General features: G+C 40.8%; 1 protein-coding gene across 6 annotated transcripts in view; it reads right to left on the minus strand.

Annotated features, from left to right (window-relative positions):
- The window catches only part of KCNJ6 (potassium inwardly rectifying channel subfamily J member 6), a 173,139-nt gene that overhangs the window by 28,834 nt on the left and 121,026 nt on the right, over positions 1–23,279 (minus strand). For all 6 annotated transcript variants that reach the window (XR_012621902.1, XR_012621901.1, XM_074814366.1 and 3 more), the window contains one exon: positions 14,902–15,822. Coding sequence is in view for 4 of the 6 variants with exons in the window: in XM_074814364.1 (XP_074670465.1) it covers positions 14,902–15,822 (921 nt within the window). In the remaining 2 variants the exon portion in view is untranslated. The remainder of the gene's footprint in view (positions 1–14,901; positions 15,823–23,279) is intronic.

Here is a 23,279-nt window from a genome sequence, read left to right on the forward strand (position 1 = left end):
GCATAGCTGGAACAGGGGAGATAAGGCATTCTGTACTGTACTCTGCTGTTTTTACCTGTAAGGTACCTGGCTGAAGTGTACTGCTCTCCCAGTGGCCAGTGATAGCCCTGTGCTGGCTCTTTTGGGAAATGAGGCTGAAGAGTGCTACTCAAGGGCAGATTCCAGCTGCTTCAGGACTCCCTGGACCTCCGTGGGGTCCCACAGGTGTGGTATCTCCTGCATCCCTGCAAGACAGTCCTCACATCCTCCCAGGTGCCTGGGATGAAACGCAGTCTGCTGCCAAGGGTCTGGACTGTGAGGAGGGAGAGAAGTGCCTGGCTGTCTGACATGGGAGGTATCCATAAAAATTGGGTAGCATCACTCTCAGTATCGGTTGAATAGGCTGCTGAGGCGCAAATCAGACCTGGAAAGGTTGCCTTGGAGAGGATGACAATTTGATCCTCTATTCTCCTGTTGGAGCTGCTGCATTCTGCCTTGCTCAGCTGCCCAGGATCCATCCCCTCAGGTCCCAATCCATCAGACTTTGTGTGACCACAGTGCAGCAAGAACACATCCATCCTGTGAGCTGGGTGTTTTGGCACCAATGTGCTGAACAATCTCACATTTCCATCACACACTCATAGCAGTGGTTCATATTTGGTGCAAAGACCATCGGATATTTATACCTTTGGTTTTCAGGTGTTACTTTTTGCTGTCTTCATTTTTCCAAAGTTTGGGGGCTCTGGGATAGTCTTGGCATAAACAGTTTCTGAGATGGCAGAAGAAACAACTCACACCAGAAGCCAGTTTAGCTGAGCAGTTCTCTCACATCCTCAGGGACAGACACCATGACTTGACTTAAATATTTTGTTTATATTTTCATCCAGCTGTTTTATATATATGCACACACACACATATATATCTCTATACTTTACTCATACTAATGTATAAGATGTGGTATTGCCACAGTAAGTTAAAGACATCACTCCTAACCTATGGCTAAATACCTCTTAAGTGCTATGAACCATCCCTCCACTTTGTTGCAAGTCCTCATGCCAGTCTTCTTCAGTCACAAAAATCCCCTTTCATCTTGGTGCAAACCAGCCTATAATTTTTCACCTGTACCTTGGCTGCTTATATTGCACCACTGGAGATTTACATTGCTATTCTGGCCTCCAAAAGATGAATGTGGTCATTTTGTGCTCCCTCCACATGGGTTTCTATGTCCCAGTGAAGCATTGCATAAAGCTGGAAACCAAAACTGGTTGAAGAATGTGGGAGTGGGAAACTCACAGCACTAACCTACCATGCCCTGGCTGTTCTGCAGTCCTCATGTAGAAGATGTTGTAGATGGGTAGAAATTCCTGTGATTATTTTTTGTTTTCTGTGCATTTTATTTTGGTTGCTTTGTAGACATCAGTAAAACTTGGCTGCTATCTTTTCAGCATCACAGTTTGGGCTGTTGGGCTCTTCAGAATACTACTTTGAAATATTAAGGTTTTCTGCCTATTGGGTCTTCCTAAAAAGAAGTGAGAATATAAAAAAACTGAGAAGGAGGTAAGCATGACAATGCTAGAACAATGATGTCCAGACCTCATACTATAAACAGGGTTTCAAGCTCAAGAAATCTCCTTGATTCTGATGGGAGAAGGGCTTAATCTGGAAAAAATTTCTAGGAAAACCCCTGGAGATACTACATCTTTTTTTTTTTTGCTCTCAGTGTTCTTTTGGTCTGCTTGATGTGATATTTACATGGTGTAATGAAAAGAGTTTTGAGAGAGATCTGATCTCTGTCTTGGCTGCCATAAAGAGGATGAGGCTTGAGATCTGTGTGTGTTTACAAGAGTCTCTAGCTCTCTGCTCTAGTTCTGTTATCTTTTAAATGACATAATTAACAGATATTTGTAATAGACCTGCTATACCTGGTGAAATTTTGGCTCTTGGTTCTTTTCTTTGCAACAGATTATACACTAAACCACATATGACAGATATAAAACATGGTAGGAGGCGGTGAATTGAGTACATAAGAAAGGGAGATAGAGTAAGGTGTATTTTCATGGACTGAGCATTTGCATACATAGTAGTGTTTGTATTTGCCATGAACAGTTTGTATGATGAAATATTCAAGACTTGTTGGGGCTGTCTGTGGAATGGCTTGTTCCATCTGTACGCAGAAGGAACAGTGGCTGCACAGAACAGAACGACTGCAGGGCTGCTGCAATACGGCATGCCCAAGGGAAAGATACCCTGCATGATACCACTGTTCCTCCCATAGGTATGGAAACTCCTCAAATACCATGAAGTCCCCTTTCAATAGACAAAACTTCCAGTATGGGTTCTTTATCTAGATACTAAACATTTATCTGCTTCTAATCTTCCATTTGCCTTTTAATTAGAGTCTTAATTGCTTCTTCAGTGAGACCATCAGGAAGCTGACAGGCATTACACAGCTCAACTTATTCCTTTAGGGTCCTAATTCAAAGGCCACCAGAGACTTGAGACCTACTCCATGGGTCTGGGAGTGCTCTGGATCAGGCTCAAAGTTGTGTATTAAACATTTGATACACATCAGTAGGGGGTGTTTCTGGACTGGATTTCTATCACTGATGGCTCTTGAATACTTGAACGGTATTTTATATCCCTTTGGAGGGTAAAGGCAGTCAGATGTAGCAAGGTTAAGATTCATGTTTTGTATCTTAAACCCTGGATCTTGACTGTTAAGGATTTTAAAACCCTGTTGTAGCTGTGTTCAGGCCCTGAGGGGAGAGTCTTAAAGAGGAGTTTGAGCACAGTTATAGAATAAGCTGTTCTGGAGCACAGACAGGGAACTTTCATTCAACTGTTTCTAATTGATCTGTAAGTTGAAAAATGAGTAATGGATCTATTTTGAAAGATTTGTCTTTTGAAAGGACTTAGATTTTTGCCTAATTATTCTTTGCTACAGAAAGAAAAAAAAAAGGCAATTTAATTGTAAACTTGGAAAGAGGGACAAACCAGTTGCTGTTCTTCAGGGGAATAGTTGTGAAGGGTGGGCTTGTGCTCATTCTGCTCTCCCTTGAGCTGATGTCAACCGCTTTGTCCTGGTGTTGTCTCCCCTTCCTGCTCTGCCCCATACTGCAGATCGTGGTGGAAGTGCTGCGAGTGACAGCTTTGCTGTGGTCTTGACACACAACTGTAATGGAACTTACAGCCTGTATTTCTAAAATGAATACTCTGCAAAAATGCTCTGGAAAGGCTTGAGTTGCCGTAACAAGGGCGCACAACATGAGGCCAGATCAATCACTCATAAAGCACCAAACTTAGTTAGTCAGGTGCTGGCAAACTGTGGGGCAGTTTTGTTGTGAAGTCAGCTGCTGGCCTCTGTCTTCCCAAGAGAGCCTGCCCTTGACTTCTGGTAGGAGAAGGGCATTTTCCTCAGACTGCAAAGCTAAACTTCCTCCACTTCACAGCTGTGTAGATGTGGCTACTGCCTTTGAAGCAGATTTTCAGCCAGACAAAAATCCTTGACTGACTCGAAACCTTTGGTTTTGGACTCTTCTACACTTTTTCATGACATCCATCAGGGCCCTATTGGCAGTTAGAAACTCATTGCTGCACTTATTATCTGAAGAAGTAGCTCATTTGTTGTCTTCTCACTGTAAAAGGAGACTAATGAAAAATGAATCTGAAAATTATGAAAAGGGAAGGGGTATATTCCCATCCTGGAGATCTAAATGTAATAAATTAATACTGCTTATGCAAGGGTGAAAAAAATGGTTGCAAAAAGTGCCAGCACAATTTAATTGGACTGATTGAGTCATAAATCTTTTTTGTTATGGTGGTGCCTGGCAGCTCTGCCATAGTCGGATTGATTTTTCTTCTTTAGTGGTAAGCCCCTGTCTCTTCAGTTCACATTAGTCTGCATCAGTCAGAAATGTGGAATAACTTGTCAACCCTGATGTGCCTTAGGGCTCCCCCCAAAGACAAATCTTAAATGTCTTGACTCTCTTGCTAGATACAAGGCTACCAGTTGTGGTGATGATGATGACGGTGATGATAATAACAATAATGATAATTGAGCAATTGCTTGTAGTTGGATTTTTTGTTGGAAGCTTGAATCACACAAATCCTGTCCAATGGAGAGAGAAGCAGGCAGTCACAGCAATGTTGGATGCCCATCTCAACCTCCCTCAATGTCTAGAGGGGCAGAAAGATACAAAAGAGGGTGACTGTGACCAGGGGAGCAGGACAAAATCCAGGACAAATAGGGAATGCTGTGAGTTAGTACAATCTTTGGATCACTTTTCAAAGACTAGTTGTCTGACAGAACACAGCCTTCAAAGTTTAAGATTTCCTCTTCCATCAGACCTCCTGGAGCAAAGCTTGGTTGCACAGGCTGCCTGCCTGCCCACAGCAATGAACTCATGCTCCTTGCCCTGTTCTGCCTCCCCTCTCTGAGGCACTGCTGTCTCCAGTGGTTCAATGGTGGCCACAGAACAGCTTTCAAGTATATAAACCACAATTTCCTAAACGATGACATGGGAGAACAATGAAGGTTGTGAGCTGGGCTATTCATATTTCAAAACCATTCAATTCTTCACAGCTATAAAATACTAGGAGGAGCTGGCTTTGAGTTTTATAATCACAGACTAATTTAGGCTGGAAGGGATCTATGGAGTCATCTGGCCCTACCCACTGCACAAAGCACAGTCAAATAGTTTGAGTTGCTCAGGGCTTATGCAGTCAAGGTATGGATATCTCCAGGGATGGTGGTTCCCCTGTCCCCCTGGGCCCCTGTTTCAGGGTCTTACCAGCTTTATGGTAAAAAAAGAGAAAGAAATTTTTCTTAGTGTCTAGTGAGAATTACCTGCATTGTGACTTGTATGTGTTGCCTTTTGTCCTGTTACCCTGCCCCTCTGAGATGTGCTTGTCTCCATCTTCTCTGTAATCTCCCACTGGTAGGTTCAGACAGCTACAAGATCCCCCTGCACTCTCCTCCAGGCTGAACAGTCCCAGCTCCCTTCGTGTCTCCTTGTGTGTGTCCTGTGCTCCAGTCTCTGACCATCCTGGCGGCCCTGCTGGACTTGCCCCAGTAAGTCCATGTCTGTCTTGTACCAGGGAGCCTTGAACTGGATGCAGCACACAGGAGGTGGCCTCACAAATGGTAAATAGAGAGGAACAGTCACTTTCCCCAAACTGATAAGTATGCTAACACAGTCCAGCATTTGGTTGGCCTTATTCACCAGGACTTACTTTGCTGTGTATCATTCACTTGCTGAATAGCTTGTACTAAGAGTTGTAGTTTAATGAATTGTTTAGAACTGCGTTTGCAGAGATTTTTACTCATTTTACTCCAATGAAGTTAGCGTGGGCAGCAACGTTCATTGTATGTGTGAACCTGAGCTCATTCACCTTCTAGGGAAGCCTGTACCTAAGGGCAGAGGTAGGCAGCGCTGCTTGCCAGCCTCCTTCCTCATCTTGTCTTTTCCCTCTTTTATTCTTACTGTCACTTTGGTGACATCAGGGACATGCTGGCCTCTTCCAACTCTGTTTAATAACAGTTATGAATTCAATGGCATATCCCTGGGGCTTTGGCTCCCCTATTAGCCTTGGCCAGTGGCATGAACTGTCCTGAAGCAGATGTCTTGGCTGCCCTGTCCCATTCCCTTGCTATGATAGTGGCCTGCATTCACACTGACCTAACTATATGCCGTTGCCCTCCTCTAATGCTCATGGTCTGAGATCAGGTCCTGATCAAGTCTGTCTGGGGAAGCTATTTGTACAGTTCATGGCTTTGTAAAATTAAACTGCTAGGAGGAGCCTGGAAACCTACAACCTGGAGTCCTTTGCAGCGCAGAAAATATTCTAGAGTGTGTGTTACCCTTCCCACTATTGATTTCCAAGTAGCTAGTGGAGTTGATCCAAATATTCCCTCTGAATTGGTTCTCTAAATAAAATTTTGTTGTTCCTCAGAAATCTCAGATGGGTTTCTCATAACCAGTGAAAATTTGGTTTTGGTGATCTCTTTCATTTTTGCTTTGTTTTCATGTTTCAAATATTTCTTTAAATCAAGTTTCTTTATTGGCTAAGTTGTAAGAATGGAATATCTCAAATACAACAATCCTATATTTATTAAAATCCTATTTTTTAAACAAAAGTTTTGTTCCATTCCACAGAAATCCCAACAAATCAAAATTGTCAAAACCAGGAAGAACAGAAATCTTGGAAAGCATTGTGACTCATTAATTCTCTTGGGAGTGGTAGGAATGAAGGAGAGAGAGTGAGCGAGCAAGAATATGAGGCTGATCACATGCGTTCTTTGTGCCTTTCACATTTGTTGTCACAGCAGCTGCCTCATCACTCCTGGAAGATCCTTTCTTTCCATCTCTTCTGGCAATACAGCAGGTTTGGAGAAGTGAGGAGAGGAATACGAGAAAAATGAGATGTGGGTTGCTTGGCAGTTATACAGGTTGTCACATGAGGAAATGTTTTTTATATCAAAATTAACTTTGTAATAATAAACCATAGACATTCAGCATCACTTACTGGGACATTAGCACCTAACATTAAATGACTTGTTAAATTAATCTGACTGTTGTAAACTGAGAGCATGCTGCACTGGAATATGGCTATTTGGTAGCATATTCTCCAGCTGAAGCTTTGGATTGTCCTCCTCACTGAGTGGAAAAAGCAGGCCAGCCTCCCTTCAGGTGTTCAGCACAGATTAATGCTGCTACAAGTTGTAGGTGGGAGTGCTGAGAAATGTGTGGCTGCTCAGTATAAGCCGTCCATGTGCGTACGCTGTAATCGGTGCCTACGCTGCTGCTTGGACTCGGGCTCAGACTCACCAGCGCGGTGTTAGTTTGCTCCTCTTCAGTGACACAAGTGAGCAGCCCTCTGAACACCCTTTGGCTACATGGACAAACTAGAATTCAGCTGCTTTGTAGTGTCAGGGTGGTGAAAAACAGGCAGAGCATGTCAGCGAGTCTGAATTTCTCTTTGATTTTCCTTGAAATGCTGTGATTGAGACCACTGAGACCATTGCAATTCTTTGTGACTTGTTTTAGCTGGAACTCCTTGAGCACTTTTTTACAGTGGCCTTGGGAAACCCAGAAGCTATGCCATAATGGGACTTTTTAGTGCTGGCAGCAGCTTTCTAGGATAGAAAGCATATACTTGTAAGTCTTCTCCGTCTTTTTCAGGTACTTTATGTAGCCAGTGGGGTTAGGTGCAGTCCATAGCCTTGTTCTTTTTAATCTATCGAACGTTGATTTTGAATTTCTCATTTACTTAGCAGCTTTGTTTGCTCATTCTTCAATCTCTTAGGTCACTTTTGACTTTACAGTTACTGCTCTATTCGATTTTGTGAAAACTTTATGCTGAAGGTGAATAGTCTATCTGCTTACATTCCTTAGAAACTGATGTAAATATTTGTAACCTTAGAGAGGCCTTCCTGTTATCAAGGAGTGTAATGTAACATGTTTATCCTTCATTACAATTCAGTGAGACAGAACAGGAGGAAACAATATACAGCTGAAAGCAAATATACACCAAGGGGAGAAGTGAGAAGATATTTCAGAAATATGGACGAGAGTTTTGAACTGCAGGCTAGTTAAGTATGCTTCGTATCTGCAGATCAAACATGAGTGAACAAGGCAATCAACATGAAAGAATCAGTTCATTTCGGCGCAAGTTCCAGGGTTGAGACACCACCCTGATTCAAATCAGTGTATGCCTGGGATTTCATCGCAGGTGCTCAGCAGCCTTTGTCTCCAGGCTGGTAACAACCTCAGATGACCAAAAGCGAAAGTTTAAAATTAGAAATGACAACTATATTTTTCCTTTTTCAAATCAGCCGTTTCAGTGCTGATCCTTCATTTATACCGTTTCAAGAGCAAATGGACAAACTGACCATGCTCAGGTTAATAGCCATTGTCTTGAAAAGTGCTCAGAAATGTAAAAGGCTTTTCATTGTCCTGAAGCACTTCTCAGGAGGGCTCAGAAATTATGTCTCTGCTTTGTAAGCTGGTGAAAAATGTTCAGTGAGCTAATTCTGTATGGGAAATCCTTTGACCTGGATAACGCTGCTGTGCCCTTTGCAGAGAATCTTCCCTTTGGTTTTGCAAAGTGGAGATCTTTATGATGGAGACTGTGTGGGCACAGGGAACACATGCACTCCTCAGTGCAGCTCAGCCTCTACTTTCTTGGTGCCTCCAGTAATACAATGATTCCTCAGTGTCCCAGATGGGTCTGGAGACCCAAGGACTATTATCACCTTTGCAGATGCCTTGCTTCTGTGCTAAAACTGCCGGAAAACACAGTTGTGTGAAGCTATTCTGGAGGCAGCAGTGTTTATTAGGTGTTTGGCACCAGGATTTTAGGGGGAGTCTGCTGGTGGTGGCAGGTGAGGTCTGGACTGGTCAAGGAGGAGGGTGTCAGCACAGTTTCCTGCTGTTCCTTTCTTCAGGAAACAGCAGTAGGGTCAATGTTAAAGCACAGGTTTGTGATCCTGCCATTCCTCTGGCCATGGAGATCATGAGCCCTGCAAGGAATAACGTGTGTAGGCTCATGAGCGAGGAGTGGTGAGAAAAGACAAATTTTGGGCATCTCTGCTTGCCACTGTGCTAGGAAAGGAGCAACACTGATAGTGGAGGTCTCCAGGACCATGCAAAGAACTGGAAATTGCACTTTCTCTGTGCCCAGAGAGACCTAATGTGGTTTGCAAGGACATGATGTGAAAAATGAAGCTCTTCTGCAAGTTTGATTTGTGTTCAGAACAGAATTATTTAATATCTAATTAGCTATCGGAAAGTATTTTTTAATACAGAGGGGTCTGAGACCTGTTTCTTTAGGGATCTTACATTTTAACATATGAGTTGCTGCTTGAATCTGAGTATTATATATGAATGTTTAGGGGTGAGGGAGCAGCTGTAGTTGTGAAGAGCTGAGCAACTGATTGCTGAGAAAGGTATGAAAGATGGACAATAGGCTATTATCAAACACTTGATAACCCGTTTGTATACTACATCACTATTCAGAGAATAAAACTGTTAAACAAAATGTGTAATCCCTTTTCCCTGCCTTCCCTGAAAGCAATATAGATGCTGTCACCAAAATTTTGGTTGAAATACTCAGCATATCTTTTTTTCTCATGAACTTTGCTCCCTGACTTCTTGACATTTTGCATATTGTTTTAACTATTGTGAAATTGTAATTGCCTCCTTTAAGCCTTACAATCTCCTTCACTAAATAGCCTAATCTTTTCCACCTGTAGAGAAAGCTTCCTGAAAGAAATGTTGCAATGAAATCAGAGTGCCTTTCTTTGCTGTCATTTAGAACTCCAGCTCACGACTGCAATCACTCATGCTAACATCCCTAATTTTCTGTGTTAGAATTAATAACAATGAAATATTTTGCTAGAATTAACAAAACGAAAATGTGAGCAAGGAATATAAGTGAGAGGGATTGCTGGCAAGCACTAGGGAAATGGGGATATATGAGAAGGTGAACCTAGATGTCTAAGTCTATCACCCAGCATCAAGAGATATTAAAACTCTTAGAACAAAAAGAAAGGAAAATTGAAGACTGGAGAGCTATTGTATTCTGACCATTCCTGAAATGATGATGAGCTATCTTAGAGCAGAAGCCATTTATTCTTAACCCTGTTTAAATTGCATTTCAGTCAATGTATGTTAGTCACATCCTGGAGCACAATGATCAAATCTACTTTCACCAGTTGCCTTGCAAAAACACTTGGGTGTGAGAAATCCTAGTTCTTTTCTTCCTTTCATCTACATCCCCTTAAGAAGCAATTTGAGAGCATAAACATCTCTTCTTTGAAGAGAAGTAAAAAATTCTAGTGAAAAACTGTAACCCAAGCAATGCTTATTTGGAGAGAGAGAAAAGTCTGCTGAGATGTTTTGAAGGGTTGGAACTGCTAACATGCATATCAAAGGGAGATATTTGTTAGGACTGGGCAAGGATAAGGGGTAAATATGGCAATTCATCTGGGAGAAATAAAAAAGACAATAAATCAGTCAGTCAAAGGGGCTGTACTGAAGAGTGGGAACAGATTTATACAATGTTTGTCTAGTTGATAGCATCATTTACTATATAAATAACCGTCTATGTGAGCATTTTATTGCTTTCCACACACATTTTCCACAGCTGGCAAGTGTGTTTGTTTACGTAGCTATAACCCATTCCGCAGATACTGCTCTCAAGCTGCCCGTGTGTCAGAATTATAAATGCACACTATTACAAGTTTATTTGTAAAATTATCCATATGAACCTAAAATTATCTGTCTAGCTTTGTTGCTTATTTTTTGACAGTTATAAATGTGTAGATCATTTTCTTCCCTTGGTACTGTTTCAATTTTCTTGTTTTTATTTTTAGGCAGAGGGAACTGCCAGAGTGTCATCTAGTGCACCCTACTGGCCAGATCCAGCTTCACAGAGTTTGGGTGTCTTGCTGGCTTAAGTAAGTTGAAATAGTTCATATTCTTTTCCTGTGTTAGAAAATGCTCTTTTCTGTAAATTAATGCGGGTTTAGAGGAGGGATTTGAACCAGGCTGCTTATGATTCAGCAACCGTGCTACTAAGAAGGCTATGGGCTGTTCAGGATACTCCTCTTTCTCTGTCTCCTTTTTTTTTGTAAATCCCTCTGAGTTTCTCATTTTCTTTCTCTCTGTTTCTTTAGCTATTGTAAGACACATACTTTCCCACTTCACTTCCCCCAATTTAAATGACTTTCTTTTTCTTGATCTTGGTTTATTTCTTGTATCAAAATTATACATTTGGAAGTCCTGTTTAATTTTTTAAAATGACTGGTTTGCTTATGATGATAAGACCTCCCTTTAAAATAGATTTCACTAGGTGAAAAAGGCTTAAAAATTTCAAGCCTATAGTTAGAAAAAGGCTATTAAATTATCACAAAAATTCTTAATTATAGATTTTTTAAAAATTTAAAACAAATAATTAACTTATTCAAATCCAAGCTTTTGTGCCTGCTGTTTAGGGGAGACAGGGTTCAGGATATTTGGGCTTAAGGTTTTTGTTCATCCAAGGAAAAAAAAAAATTTCTTCAAATTCCATTACTATAAATGTGCATACTCTAACAAATCTCTTAAGTGGAGTCCTGGAAATAATATAATTTCAATAGCCTTTCAATATAAACCAACTATTTTGAATAGCAAATATCAAATACTGCTGAGCTGAGATCAGTGTGTTATGTTCTTTCCAGTTAGTTCATTTGCATTTAATGTTGCAGCTCTCCCATAAGGAGTGGAGGGATGCTAGAATCCTGCTTTTTAGTTCTGCCTAAGCGTGGGACCAGAGCCTTTGCTGGTATGGGGCTATTCTGTCAATGCCACAGCTGTAGTCTGACACTAAAAGAAGCATAAGTGCCTCAGAAATGGCTTCCCTGTTAAAGGTGGACGTTACTTTTGTTTCTGCAGTTCGTATTGATCCTTGCATCGCACTGGCAGTCCTACCTGTTGCCGGCATGGTGGGAAATGGAACAGGAGCTGCAAAATGTGGAAATAAGTCATGTGTCCTTCAGATATGGTGACCCTTGGTTGGACTTTTGCCCCCTTGTTCCTGAAGGCTTGTTGGTTGCTTCATGGCAGCCTAATGTACTTCATATCATGATTGGGTTTTTTGGACACTTGAGAGATGTACATCAGTATCAAGAAAACCACAGGAGTAAATCTTTGAAGGAATGTTATCCTTTGAACCCAAAGGGATATTTTTGAATGTTGTAAATAAATAGATTGCATATTGGAAGGATCATTAACAAACATTTTAAAAAACAGTCTTATTTTGAGTTTTTGCTGATGCTGTATGAAGTAGACAGATTGACTTTGCATCTTGTTGAAAGTGTCTTGTTGAAGATTCTGCCCTCAAAGTAATATTCATGGTAGAATGAATGTGAATAGTCAAGGTTTATTGATGCTTCCTAGGCTAATATTTTGGTATCAGCCTTGGTAAAGACATATCTACATTTTTCATATCTCAGAAAGATATGGCGATGCTTCCACAAGGAATTAGGGGGGTCCTTGGCTTGATCATTCTACTGAATTTTAGTTTGGTTAATTATTTCAATTTCATTTAATAAAATGCATTAATCTTCATTTCCTGTCCTAACAGGCAATTTCACATGGCACTACACAAACAGTTGTGTTTCATACTATAGGTAGATGTGCTTTTGGAGCCCTTACGGTGGAAAGTATGGTATACATATAAAATGATATCACCTGCTCAGTAAAACTTTAAACAGAATAATATCAATAATTAATAAAAATAATAGCAAATGTTTATACTTAGCATTTTCCATTGTGTTACTTCTCATTAAAGGTATAAATGTTATCAGAGTGGGGAAGCTCTGAAAATAGAGAAAGGATTGTTTTCACTGGTCAAACTTGGGAGTGGCTTTTCTGATGAATAACATAAGCTAATGATCTCAATCTGTTTTTGACCCATGAGCAATGACACTGAGTGATGATATTGCTATAGCTGAGGTCACATTTTCTTAGCTTCAGCTTTAATGTTTCTGTATGCCATGACTTTGACCAATGTTGGCAGGTATGATGGGTAGTGTATTGCTTGCTCTCCAGGGTTGGAGATTGCTGCTATAAGCAACTTCTTTTCTACTCTCACTCTGCATGGGGTCTAAGAAGGAAATGTGAATAGATGGCCTAAATTTGTTTTCAGTGTCTGCCAGGATGTAACTGGAAAATATTTGTAAATTAAAAGAGAGAGAATATCTATTTTTGGTAGAAAGTTGACCTTCAACAAAAATAACCCAAAGCATGTGGGCAAAGCACAGAACAAGTGTCTACTTCTGCACAAACATGTTTTAGGAATTGTGCTGGTAGTTATGATGTTAATATTTCTGATGCCATAGTTAAGCGGCATTATTTGATGCCCTCCCCTCATATCTCATGCAGCTGGAGAGCTCACCCAAACAGAACAAAATAGAGCAGCTTAAAATGGCAAATGTAGCTATCTATCCGGTACCAGGGTAACACCTTCATCCTGGATGGCTTCAGTGGGTTTTCAAATCATTGCATCCAGTTTCTTTGTTAATGTGGACTCTTCTAGCATTTTAACTTAAACTTTGCCAGCCTGAGCAGTCTGAGAGCTAGTCTGCTCTGGTGAAGGCTTATAATGGTGGAGTGGAAGATGTAGCCAATATCAAAGCAGCAAAGGAGAGCCCAGAGAGCCACGTGAGTGTGCAGGGGAGAAGATGAGGTCAGGGAGGGAGGGTTAAACAATGAAGAGTAACGAGGCTTAGGACAACAAACTACATTTGATGCACTGCAGAAGTATACTTTCTTTTGATTTTACAGGTATTTTCAGTGAGATGTTTTTATACTTCTACTACTTGCCAATCATTTTTCTGAAAAAAACATGGTGTTCAGTAAACTTGAAAATATCCACCGCTCTTTGGGATGTCAAGTTCATTTAGTTGCAATTCAGAAATCTCAAAATGGTTTCAGCTAACAAACAGCAATTTCCTCATCGTCTCACCTGAAGGTGATGCAGATGTTTGAAACCTCTGTCTACTGCACATATCAGAAACACTAAACATTTCATCTTAATTTCTCTTCGGTACCACCTACTTCCTGGAAAATTTGGAAGCCTTGCATTTACCACTTCAAATTCTCTGCCAAGTTCCTTTCAATTTTTTTTTTGCTCCATTTTTGTCTCACACGTTTATTATATAGTGACAAATGCAGTTTTCTTCTGACACCACATAATAGATGTGTGAAGCACACACACATGTTCTAGTAAGAGACTGCTCTTTATTTCCTGGCTCCAGTTGCAGAACATGAGTCAGGGTTAGAAAGGTTGTACCTCTGTCAGAGATGTGTAATCTGCATCCTCAAACTTCCCTAGCTTTTGCTACAGTAATGGGGAAAAATGGCAAACCTGGTTCTTCTATTTCAATATTCAGTGTTTCGTCCTCCTCAGGCACATCTTTTCTTCATTTTCTAATCACCATTCCCTTGTATTGATTATATTTACTCACTTTTGAGATTGATGCTGTCATTAACAGGAAAAAACACCTGCAGCCTCTAAAACAAGTATACCAGCATTCTGACTTTGGGAAATACAGCAGTTTTAGAGAAAGTATCCTCCTACTATTCTGGCTTTAATGCAAAGAGTAAACATTACTAGTCCATTTGCTTTGAATTCCGAGCACTATTTTCTCCACATCAAGTGGTATCTGATGTTCTGCTGTATAACTGTAGGTAATGACGAAATAGCCTCTCAAGACTGGTGACATAACATTCCTTATTTATATATACCAGCTTTAAGTGTTCTGTACACTTCTCCAGTGTGTAGGGAGCCTCAGTGAAATACAAAATAAGACAGATCTTTTGTGAACTAAAGTGGAACAAGCCCCATGTTACAAGTTAAAACAAAACCAAGCAAACAAGCAAGCAAAAAGAGAAAACTGAGCACATTATCACTTCCTACTGGATCTAAACAGGCTAAGAATTTCACGTGTCAGGCAGTTATTCTGCAGTTACCCATGGGTGATTGGAAGCAGCAGGAACTACGGTGCTTCCACATTAATCATAAACAGAGTTCTATATTGATTTTTTTTCCTAAATCATTATATCCCACAAGGTTCTAGTTGTTGAGTTGCTCCTGCAATAGAATGACAAATAACTGGGTGACATGCTGTGAAAAATTTAGAAAATGAGAAACGCTAGCCCATTTTCCAAACAGAGCAGAAACAACACTAATTCCATTAGGCAAGATGGAACAGACAATTAAACTGGGCATGCTTTTAATGTTGAAGCTAACCAGATAACTGATGCCTTTTTCAAATGTAATGACTATTGAAGTGATTCCTTTAAAGTGAAGCAAACCCACTGATTTTCCTTTCTAAAATTAAAGCATTTACCTTATACAAAGTATAAGAAATGTTACCTGTTGCCTCCACCATTCCTTCTAGGATTACAACAATTTCTAGCTCCTCTTTGGGCAACTGGGCTTTGGAAATCTCCCAGAAAGGACTCTGCTGGTTAATTTCATGGCTGATGATCAGTGGTGAAACCAAAAAGAGACGATCATCCCCTGTGTAATAACCTACGTTGATATCTGTCTGGTTGAGTGGTATAAATTCCCCCTCCTTTGTCTGTTTGGATTTGATCAACTTGGCTCGTATGGATGCCTCTACAATGTGTGAATTCCTAAGGTCTCCTACTCGGAACATCAGACACAGCTTTCCATCCCGCATGGAAATAACTGCATTTGTAGAAAAAACCAAGGTTTCTGCCCTCTTCTTGGGTTGGGATATTTTCACAAACATGCAGCCAACCATGAAAGCGTTGACGATAGAACCTAAAACAGACTGCACTAAAAGCAGAATAATTCCCTCGGGACACTTGTCCGTGATGACCCGGTAACCATACCCAATGGTGGTTTCTGTCTCGATTGAGAATAAAAAGGCTGAGACAAACCCATTGAGGTTGCTGACGCATGGGGTCCATGTGCTGTCCCCTATATGATCCATATCTCCTCGCATGTAGGCAATTAGCCACCATATCATTCCAAAGAAGAGCCAGGTCACAGTGTAAACCATGACAAAAATCAACAGGTTGAACCTCCACTTGAGATCGACTAAGGTAGTGAAGATGTCAGTCAAGTAACGGTAAGTCTCTCTGACATTCCCATGGTGGACGTTGCATTTCCCATCTTTCCTAACATACCTCTGGATTTTTCTCTTGGCACATTCTTTGTTTATATTTTTTGGCAGATCCTCTCTAGCTTGTTTGGGCAACTTTGGCTGATGAATAGTGACAGGGCTCTCTATGTCCTGCTCCATTGAGTCTTCTTCCAGTACGTTAGCTGCCATGAAAAACAAACAAGAAAAAGGCAGACATTATTTTTCTTATTATTTATGTAAGTCAACACACAACTTCTTCCTGTATTACTGGCATGAAATTGCTATTAATCAATAAAATTATCATCCTTGCTCTTTGTTCACCTATTAGATGCACAACACAAAACTCAGATGATGCCAAGCATCCTCAAATTATTGCTAAGTAAAAATACTTTGAAGGAAAACTCTCATTTCCTATTGATCAGGTCATCCTATCTACACCCATATTTAAATCCTGCAAGATGTGTTTAAGCAGATCTTTCTTCCTCCCACCCCCCCCTACAGTTTAATAAATGAGATTTCTTACGCACCAAGAAAGATCTTCTGGGAGATAGCAGATATAAATGAGGAAATGGATTCACTTGGGGGTTTCAGTCAACAAGATGAGCAGAGAAAATGAGCAATTGTTGAGCTATTTTTTCTATCAATTGCATTGCTATGGGGAAAGTATTAAATAAGTATAAGGAGTTTAAAAAAAAACCCAATAGTTTTTAGAAAGAACCAATCCTATTCTTGTTGAAGGCTACAGTGTAATATATACCAAGAGCAATTCAAGCACATTTCCACAGAAAATCAATGTCTCGCTGATACTGAGACAGGGAATTGTGTGTCCTTCTCCCAGTAGTGTAAAACATACAGTACTTCAGAACATTATTTCATTTTAATTCTGTATGCCTGTGGCCTTTCATTCAAGTGTGCCTTTTTCTCTGATGGTATGGGCCTAAACAGCAGTCCTCTGTAAGTGTCTTACAAGAATTTAAAATGAAAAATGACAGTAATTGCATTTTTTTTTTTTTCACTTTCCCAGCCTTTTGAGATAAATAGCTTCATTATGTTTAGGTGCAAGAAAAAAGAGTTTACTGAGGAGGAGAATAGTTTAATCGAATGTGTTTTGCATGAGACTTGAGGACACAGCGAGGCTGTCTCTGCCTAGACGCACTGACCTGCATGTTGTCAGTGTGCCCTGCAATGGCCACAGTTTACATTGATATTCTGCGGTACCCACTGTGCAGGCCCAAGCGTGGGCTGCCCAGTCCTGCTGTGGGTAGTGACCTTCAAGCAGAGAGCTGGGAGCAAGCAGCTTGGGTTGGGAAGCACTTCATTTCCCTGAGCTCCAGTTGCCTCTGAGTGCCTCTCACCTGGTTGGGAGATGGGGGCATAAACCCATCAAAGCTCCTGCTTGACATAGCAGTCTCTGGCACCCCACGGGCTTGGGTGTCTCCACCTGGCACTGCCCTGGGCAGCAGACCCAAACCCTTTCACATAGAGGAGCTACCAGGGAAGCCCGGGCTCTTGTCCAGAGAGAGGGTCGCACAAGGGGCTGCTCTTGGGGTGTCAGTATGGCTCGAAGAGCATTTTAGTCTCTCACTTAGAAACATGTGCTACACAGCAGATCATCTGTGGAGTCTCGTGGCACCTGTAGCTTTTTCAAGATGTGCAGACTCATCCCTGTTGAGAAAGATCACAGACCCTTGTAAAGTTTTAGGGGTGACTGAAATACTCAGAAAAAAAAAAATGGGTTGTCAACTGGTTGTCTCTCCTTCTGGCCTGCTCCACTGCCAGCCAAGTCTCTGTTCAGCCCCTGTGTTAAAAGAAATGCTCAAAGGCCGACAGTAGCATGGAAACCTGATAGCAATTCTGTGTTTTAAGACTGTGCACTCCATCCTGTGTCACCTTTTCAGTTTGCTGCTGTGTCTAAAGAGAGAATTATTCAGGCTGATGGTAGTGGCAGCACTGGAAGTCGTGTCACAAGGCAGTCATTTCTGAATGAACTTACCCCAGTTGGTGACAGCGTGCCTGCTTGCATTATCACTAACGCTATATAATGTGTGACAAAATAAACACAATAAAAAGGCATTGCAGGAACCTTGTGAGGCAGATTTAAGCCAAAGCCAGAAAATTTGAAGTTAAGGCTTCACACTTTATGCTTAGCTCTCTGTTATGCCTAAGGAAATTTTAGTCCATAGGAGCTATCACATCACTGCAGTAATAGACCCCTCAAATACTTATGAACAGCCTATGAAGTCTCTGGCTTTTGAGGATTTAATGGACTGTATGTTAAACTAGTAATGCTGGTTTAATGTGGTTCACTATCTTTAAGGCATTATGAATATTTTGCTTTCCCCTCCTAGTTAGAGCCTGGCATGAACACAGAGACAGTGTGCAGGTGTCTCCTCTGTCACCTTTGAGAATATACCTTACTTCTGACCTTGCTATTAAAGGCAACCATGTCCTAGACCTCCATGCCTGAGCATTTCTTACCAGAAACAGCAAAGTGTACTAAAACCAGGGCTCGGAGAGTACACACGTGCTGATTTTATTACTGGCATCAGAAGAAATCTAAAGGGACATCCCCATCCAGGGATGCCTATCAGTCATATGCAGTACCCATCTATCTTGCTTTGCATAAAGTGTTTATTTCCTATAGAAGTACTTGCTAGCAATGAAGCACCTTTTATTCATACAACAAATTTTATTGATGCTTTCAAAATGCTTTGTGTTGATTAAGCCCTTGTGCATCATAACCAGCTTTTCCTTTCTTTCACAGTACATGAGCTGACCCACAAAGAGAGGTAAGGGCCACATTTTGTCAAGTGGCCATAGGTTTTATAACAGGAGCAAGGAGCTGCTGTGCTCCCCAGCAGATGGTGGTGGGCTGTCACCGTCACTGTAAGTGGGCTTCAGAGACCTGCGCCTTGCAACGTGGGAGGATTTTTCTGGTCTCACCAGAGCTGACTCCCATCTGGATATGTAAGAGGGCAGCTTTGGACAACCAAACCCAGTGACTGCATTCAATCTAAGCCTAAGTCTCTCTCAGTATAGCATCTTGCTAACACTCTTGCAGACATTTTAATGTCCCTGGGGGCATCTGGCCATTTTGTAAACTCTTCAGGCTCTTTCCAGTGCTGTCATTTCTCAACTCTCAGGCAGTCTCTGAGAGGAAAAATTAAGGTCAAGTTTTTAGTCTTTTTCTCTTTACGTAAGATGCCTTTTCATTCTTTCCCTCTCCCAAATTCTCCTACTGTGAGACCCAATGAACACCTCTATGGGAAGGTTTATAGATCAGAATCACAGCCCAACACTGTCCCCTGATCTGAGTTCTCACTCCAGAGTGAACCTTGGGAGCAGCAATTTCTGAAATAAGTGATCCAAGGATTGTGCATCTGTGTGTTTCCATGGAAATGCTTGATGAATAAGTTTTAAACACATGGCAGGATCTCTGTTCACCACTAAGGCTGAGGAACAGCCACATATTGTCAGCACCTTTGCCACAGAACACTTTGACTTATTATAGTTTTACTTGATATCAACCCAATTAGCTTATGCTGTTTATTTAATTTAATTTAATTTTCCTTTTGGTTATATAATGGCTGTCATGATTCCAGGAACAGGGGAGTGAATAGCAGCTATCTCACTTGAGAGCTATTTTTACTCTCCACTTTTCTTCATGACAAAAATATATACATATTATTAATCTGCACTGCAGAAAAAAAAAAAAAAAGTACTTCTGAATGCTTTCCCCTCTCCCAGTAAACACTATGTTTGTTTGAACACAATGGCCAGGTAGCAATACTGTGCCAGTTTAGGCCAATTTAGACTATTCTGTTAAAAGTATTTGTTTCAGTGAGTCTCTTAGGCAAATGCATACAAGACGTATGAGATTTCAGTGAGTTAATTTTTCAGCAAATGACAAGGAGTTCTCCTAAATAAGTCCCTGAATAGTTCACTTGTGTTTCATCATAGCAGTATGTACTAGCTATGGATATATTAGCAAATTAAATGTACCCAGGCCTATTCTTTAGCACGGAGGCTAAATGGAGTTGTACAGCCCACACTTGTATTATTGAACTCCTGTTGTTTTCAAAGCAGGGTAGTCTCATACAATCTGCTTATTAGGAATAGTCTGTGTCCTGTGCTAACACCTGAAATGTAGCCAGGAATTGTATGTACTCAGTTCTGCATTGGTCAAAACCATGTCAGGGGCTTTTCTAGGAATTTTACCATACAAGGAGTTGGGTGCCAGTGCTCAGGAACATTTTATTTTCTGGTAAACATGCAACCAGTGTTGTTGCCCTGGTCTTGTCTATTCCAGAACAGCCCTGGAAAGACACAATCCCGTGTTTCCAAGCACATATTTTTATTTAGAGTCCATAGACTAACATGAATCTAGTGTCAACAAGGAACTATGAGCTGTAAAGGAGATGCTTTCATGACCTTCGTGGCTGTGAATGTAACATATTACTATAATCCTTAAGCAATCATTTTATCATTAGCAGTGTGATTTTTTTTTTTACTTTGATAGTGCTTCAGAGATATTGTCATGGTACTGTACAAATAAAAAGCCAAAGGAGCTATGTAAAGGGCATACTTGTCTAATTTAAATACTCATAACCTGTTTAGATTGTATACTGTGTTACAGTTATACGATGACCTGCAAAATAATTAGGAGTTTCAACAGAGAGTATTACAAATTATAACTGACCTTTTTGTAACAGAAGCTGATACAGAGAGTTCAGTGAATATTTTGCTGTAACTTAGTAGACTAATTTTATCTCTTGTAACATAGTTGTGAATGGTTTGTATGCAAATTCAGTGAAAACTCACTAATTTCAAAAAACCATTTGTAGTCTGCAGATGTTCTCATGGGCTTTGTTGCATTGTATACAAAGGTGAAGCAGACATCATTCTGACTGTGATTTCTGTCCGCATGCAGGTCATTCCTTACCCACTTTCCTGATAGGATGAGGACAACTTTTAAGTTACGCAGGGGTTTGCATTTGTAAGGTCCAAACTTGCATTTGGTGAATGGTCTTCAGTATTCTCCTCTCATATGCTGTGATCACAAGCCTCCCTGACACTGAACTCATCTGTGGAATATGTGGCAGTACCAGGTGGCTATTTCTGTTCCCCGCTGCCTCTGTGAGGTTGTTAGGCTTTGACATCAGGAGAAGGCAGCGTAGCACTGCACAGCACAAGACATTTTCTGCAGTGTTCAATACTCTGCTCTAAGTCTGGGTCTTTCTTTTCTTGCTTGTGATGCAAGGAGTAGTCAGAGAGACGAAGCAGACAGGGAGCTTTTGAAATGCTTTGCCTGATCTCTGGCTGGTTTTAGTCACCGTTTCAGAGCTTTGTAAAATCTCGTGTCTGATCAGCACTGAGAGCACAGGAACAGATACTCTCAGAATAGAGGGAGATTTGCCTGTTTGATGAACTCAGCCTGTGTTGCTCTCAGTGAGACCAGGTAATCTGTACTGCAAGACACTGTGTATTAACACTAGATATGAGGAGAAAGAGTCTTGTTTACAGAAAAAAATGGAGCCTTTTATGATCAGCTAACAATTGTAAGCAGTCATTATCACAAAATGCAGATTTTCTTCTGAAAAAGAAGGGAATTAGGATCTGGTCCTGCGCTGTTGAAATCAATGCAAAATTATCTATTCACTCAACTGGGAACATTGTCTAGTCCTCGTTTTGAAATGTTGAAATGTTCAATAAACACTGACTTGGCAAATTTCTTCAAGAACCAAATTACTTATTTGCACCCATAGAATCATAAATACAATTTCAAAGAGAGCATGCGTGTGTTTTAAATTTATTTCAGTAGCAGTTTTCGCTAGAAAGGAAATGCAAATTGAAGTATATGATTAGAAAAGAGGCTGTAAGGATGATACCTTGCTTTTTCACAGTACCTGCTTCATCATTGCTTTCTAATCCAACTTGATAAAAATAACGTTCTACTATTTTCATCTCTTTTAAGCCTGTACAGCTGTAAAAAATCAGCCTGAGTAATGCTTTGCCTCTATGCAGTACAAACATTTTCGTTCATTTCTGATTCTTGGCCCTTTTATGAAGGGATGGAAAATGAAGCTGATATGTGAATTTAAAAAAACATGACTCCATTTTTGGTAGTCATTTGACCTTGTAGTTTTTGTCTTGGATTGTAACTGATTTCATTACAGAATTTAGCATTAAAGGCTTCAGAATGCTGTTTTTACATCTGCTTTGCTAAATGTAACTTCATTTGAAGCACAGGGAAGCCAAACAGCCTCGGCTTTGTTATGTATATGGTACAGTGTGAAAAGGCTACACATTCTGAACCTGTAAAGATGTGTGGAGACAGTTGATTATCAATGTCTTGTGCTTTACATTAGGCTGGGGATCCCAAATTGGATTATGAAACTTGTTTACTACCTGAGGTCTGACTGCTTGGAATCAGTGGTAATTCAGAGCCATCTCTAGTGCAAATGCCTGGCATTGGAAATATATTTCTGTAATAAGGAGAGTTTGTTGGTAGGTATCCCAGCTCCTGTCTGATTAGTGTAGTTATACATGATTTTTACCAGACTTTCATTTTCCAGAAAAGCTTGAGCTAGAGGTTTAGTGCAGGTAAGGGTTCTACTGAAAGCCTGTGAATCTACACTAATTAACCTATTGGTTTTGATATCAACATACATGCTGGTCAATGACCCCCTTATGTATGTGGTGACTCGGACCAATGTCCAGAGGGTTTTTTGGAGGCCCAGTTCAGTGCAGTCTAGATGCTACTCTCTTGAGCAGACTCAGCATATGTATGGGCTATTGCTGATATCGCACATGTGCTCCGGATTGTGCCATGTTCTTATTCATCATATTTCCCTGGATGGTACAAGTAACCTCTGTCACAAGCTGTATGTTAAATTATCCACTCCTTATCCTTCATGGCAGATGGTCTATCACCCTTGTCTAGTGGTCACTACCTTTCATGCTCAACTTTCCCACTCTTGTGCCCTTGCTCTCATCAGAAAGGCAAAAGCAAAGATGTTTTCACCTTAAGCAGGTAATAGATAAGAAAGTCTGAGAATGACAAACCCATACAGCTACAAAAGGTAGAAAAATTTCAGAGAATGTTGAACAATGGAGACTAAACTCAATGTGATGGAGGGAGCAGAGTTTACTCCAAAAATCATGGCCTAACAATGGAAGACTAGACAATGGAGGACTACCAGAAAGGCAGAATGAAGATTCTTGGCCATGATAAGTGTGCAAGGCTGGCATTAAAATCAGAGACTGGCATGTAATTTCTCATACCAACTTACAAAGAAGTCAGAGAGGTACTCTATCTCTTTTGAAAGAATCAGACCTCAGTCTCCTCTGGTGTAGTGTTCTTGTCCTACCCACAACTGATGCAGACAACAGCCTCCTCAAAAGCAGTGTTTCTTCTGAGAAGGTGAGAAAGATTGAAAGGATGCATTTTTTGCACTTGGAAAACGTATCCTATTGTCACTGCTGCTGCAAACAGTGGAGCAGTGTCAGTGGCAGAGACAGCCCAGGTGTCCTACCCTGAGTCATGCCACAGCATCAGAGCTTGGCTTATGTCTAGTATTTCCATGTGGCAAAACTACTGACAACTGCTGTAGTTGGGATCATTAAAGATTCACAGTGC

Source organism: Strix aluco, chromosome 2 (assembly GCF_031877795.1).
Source record: "Strix aluco isolate bStrAlu1 chromosome 2, bStrAlu1.hap1, whole genome shotgun sequence".
NCBI classification, from domain to species: Eukaryota; Metazoa; Chordata; class Aves; order Strigiformes; family Strigidae; genus Strix; species Strix aluco.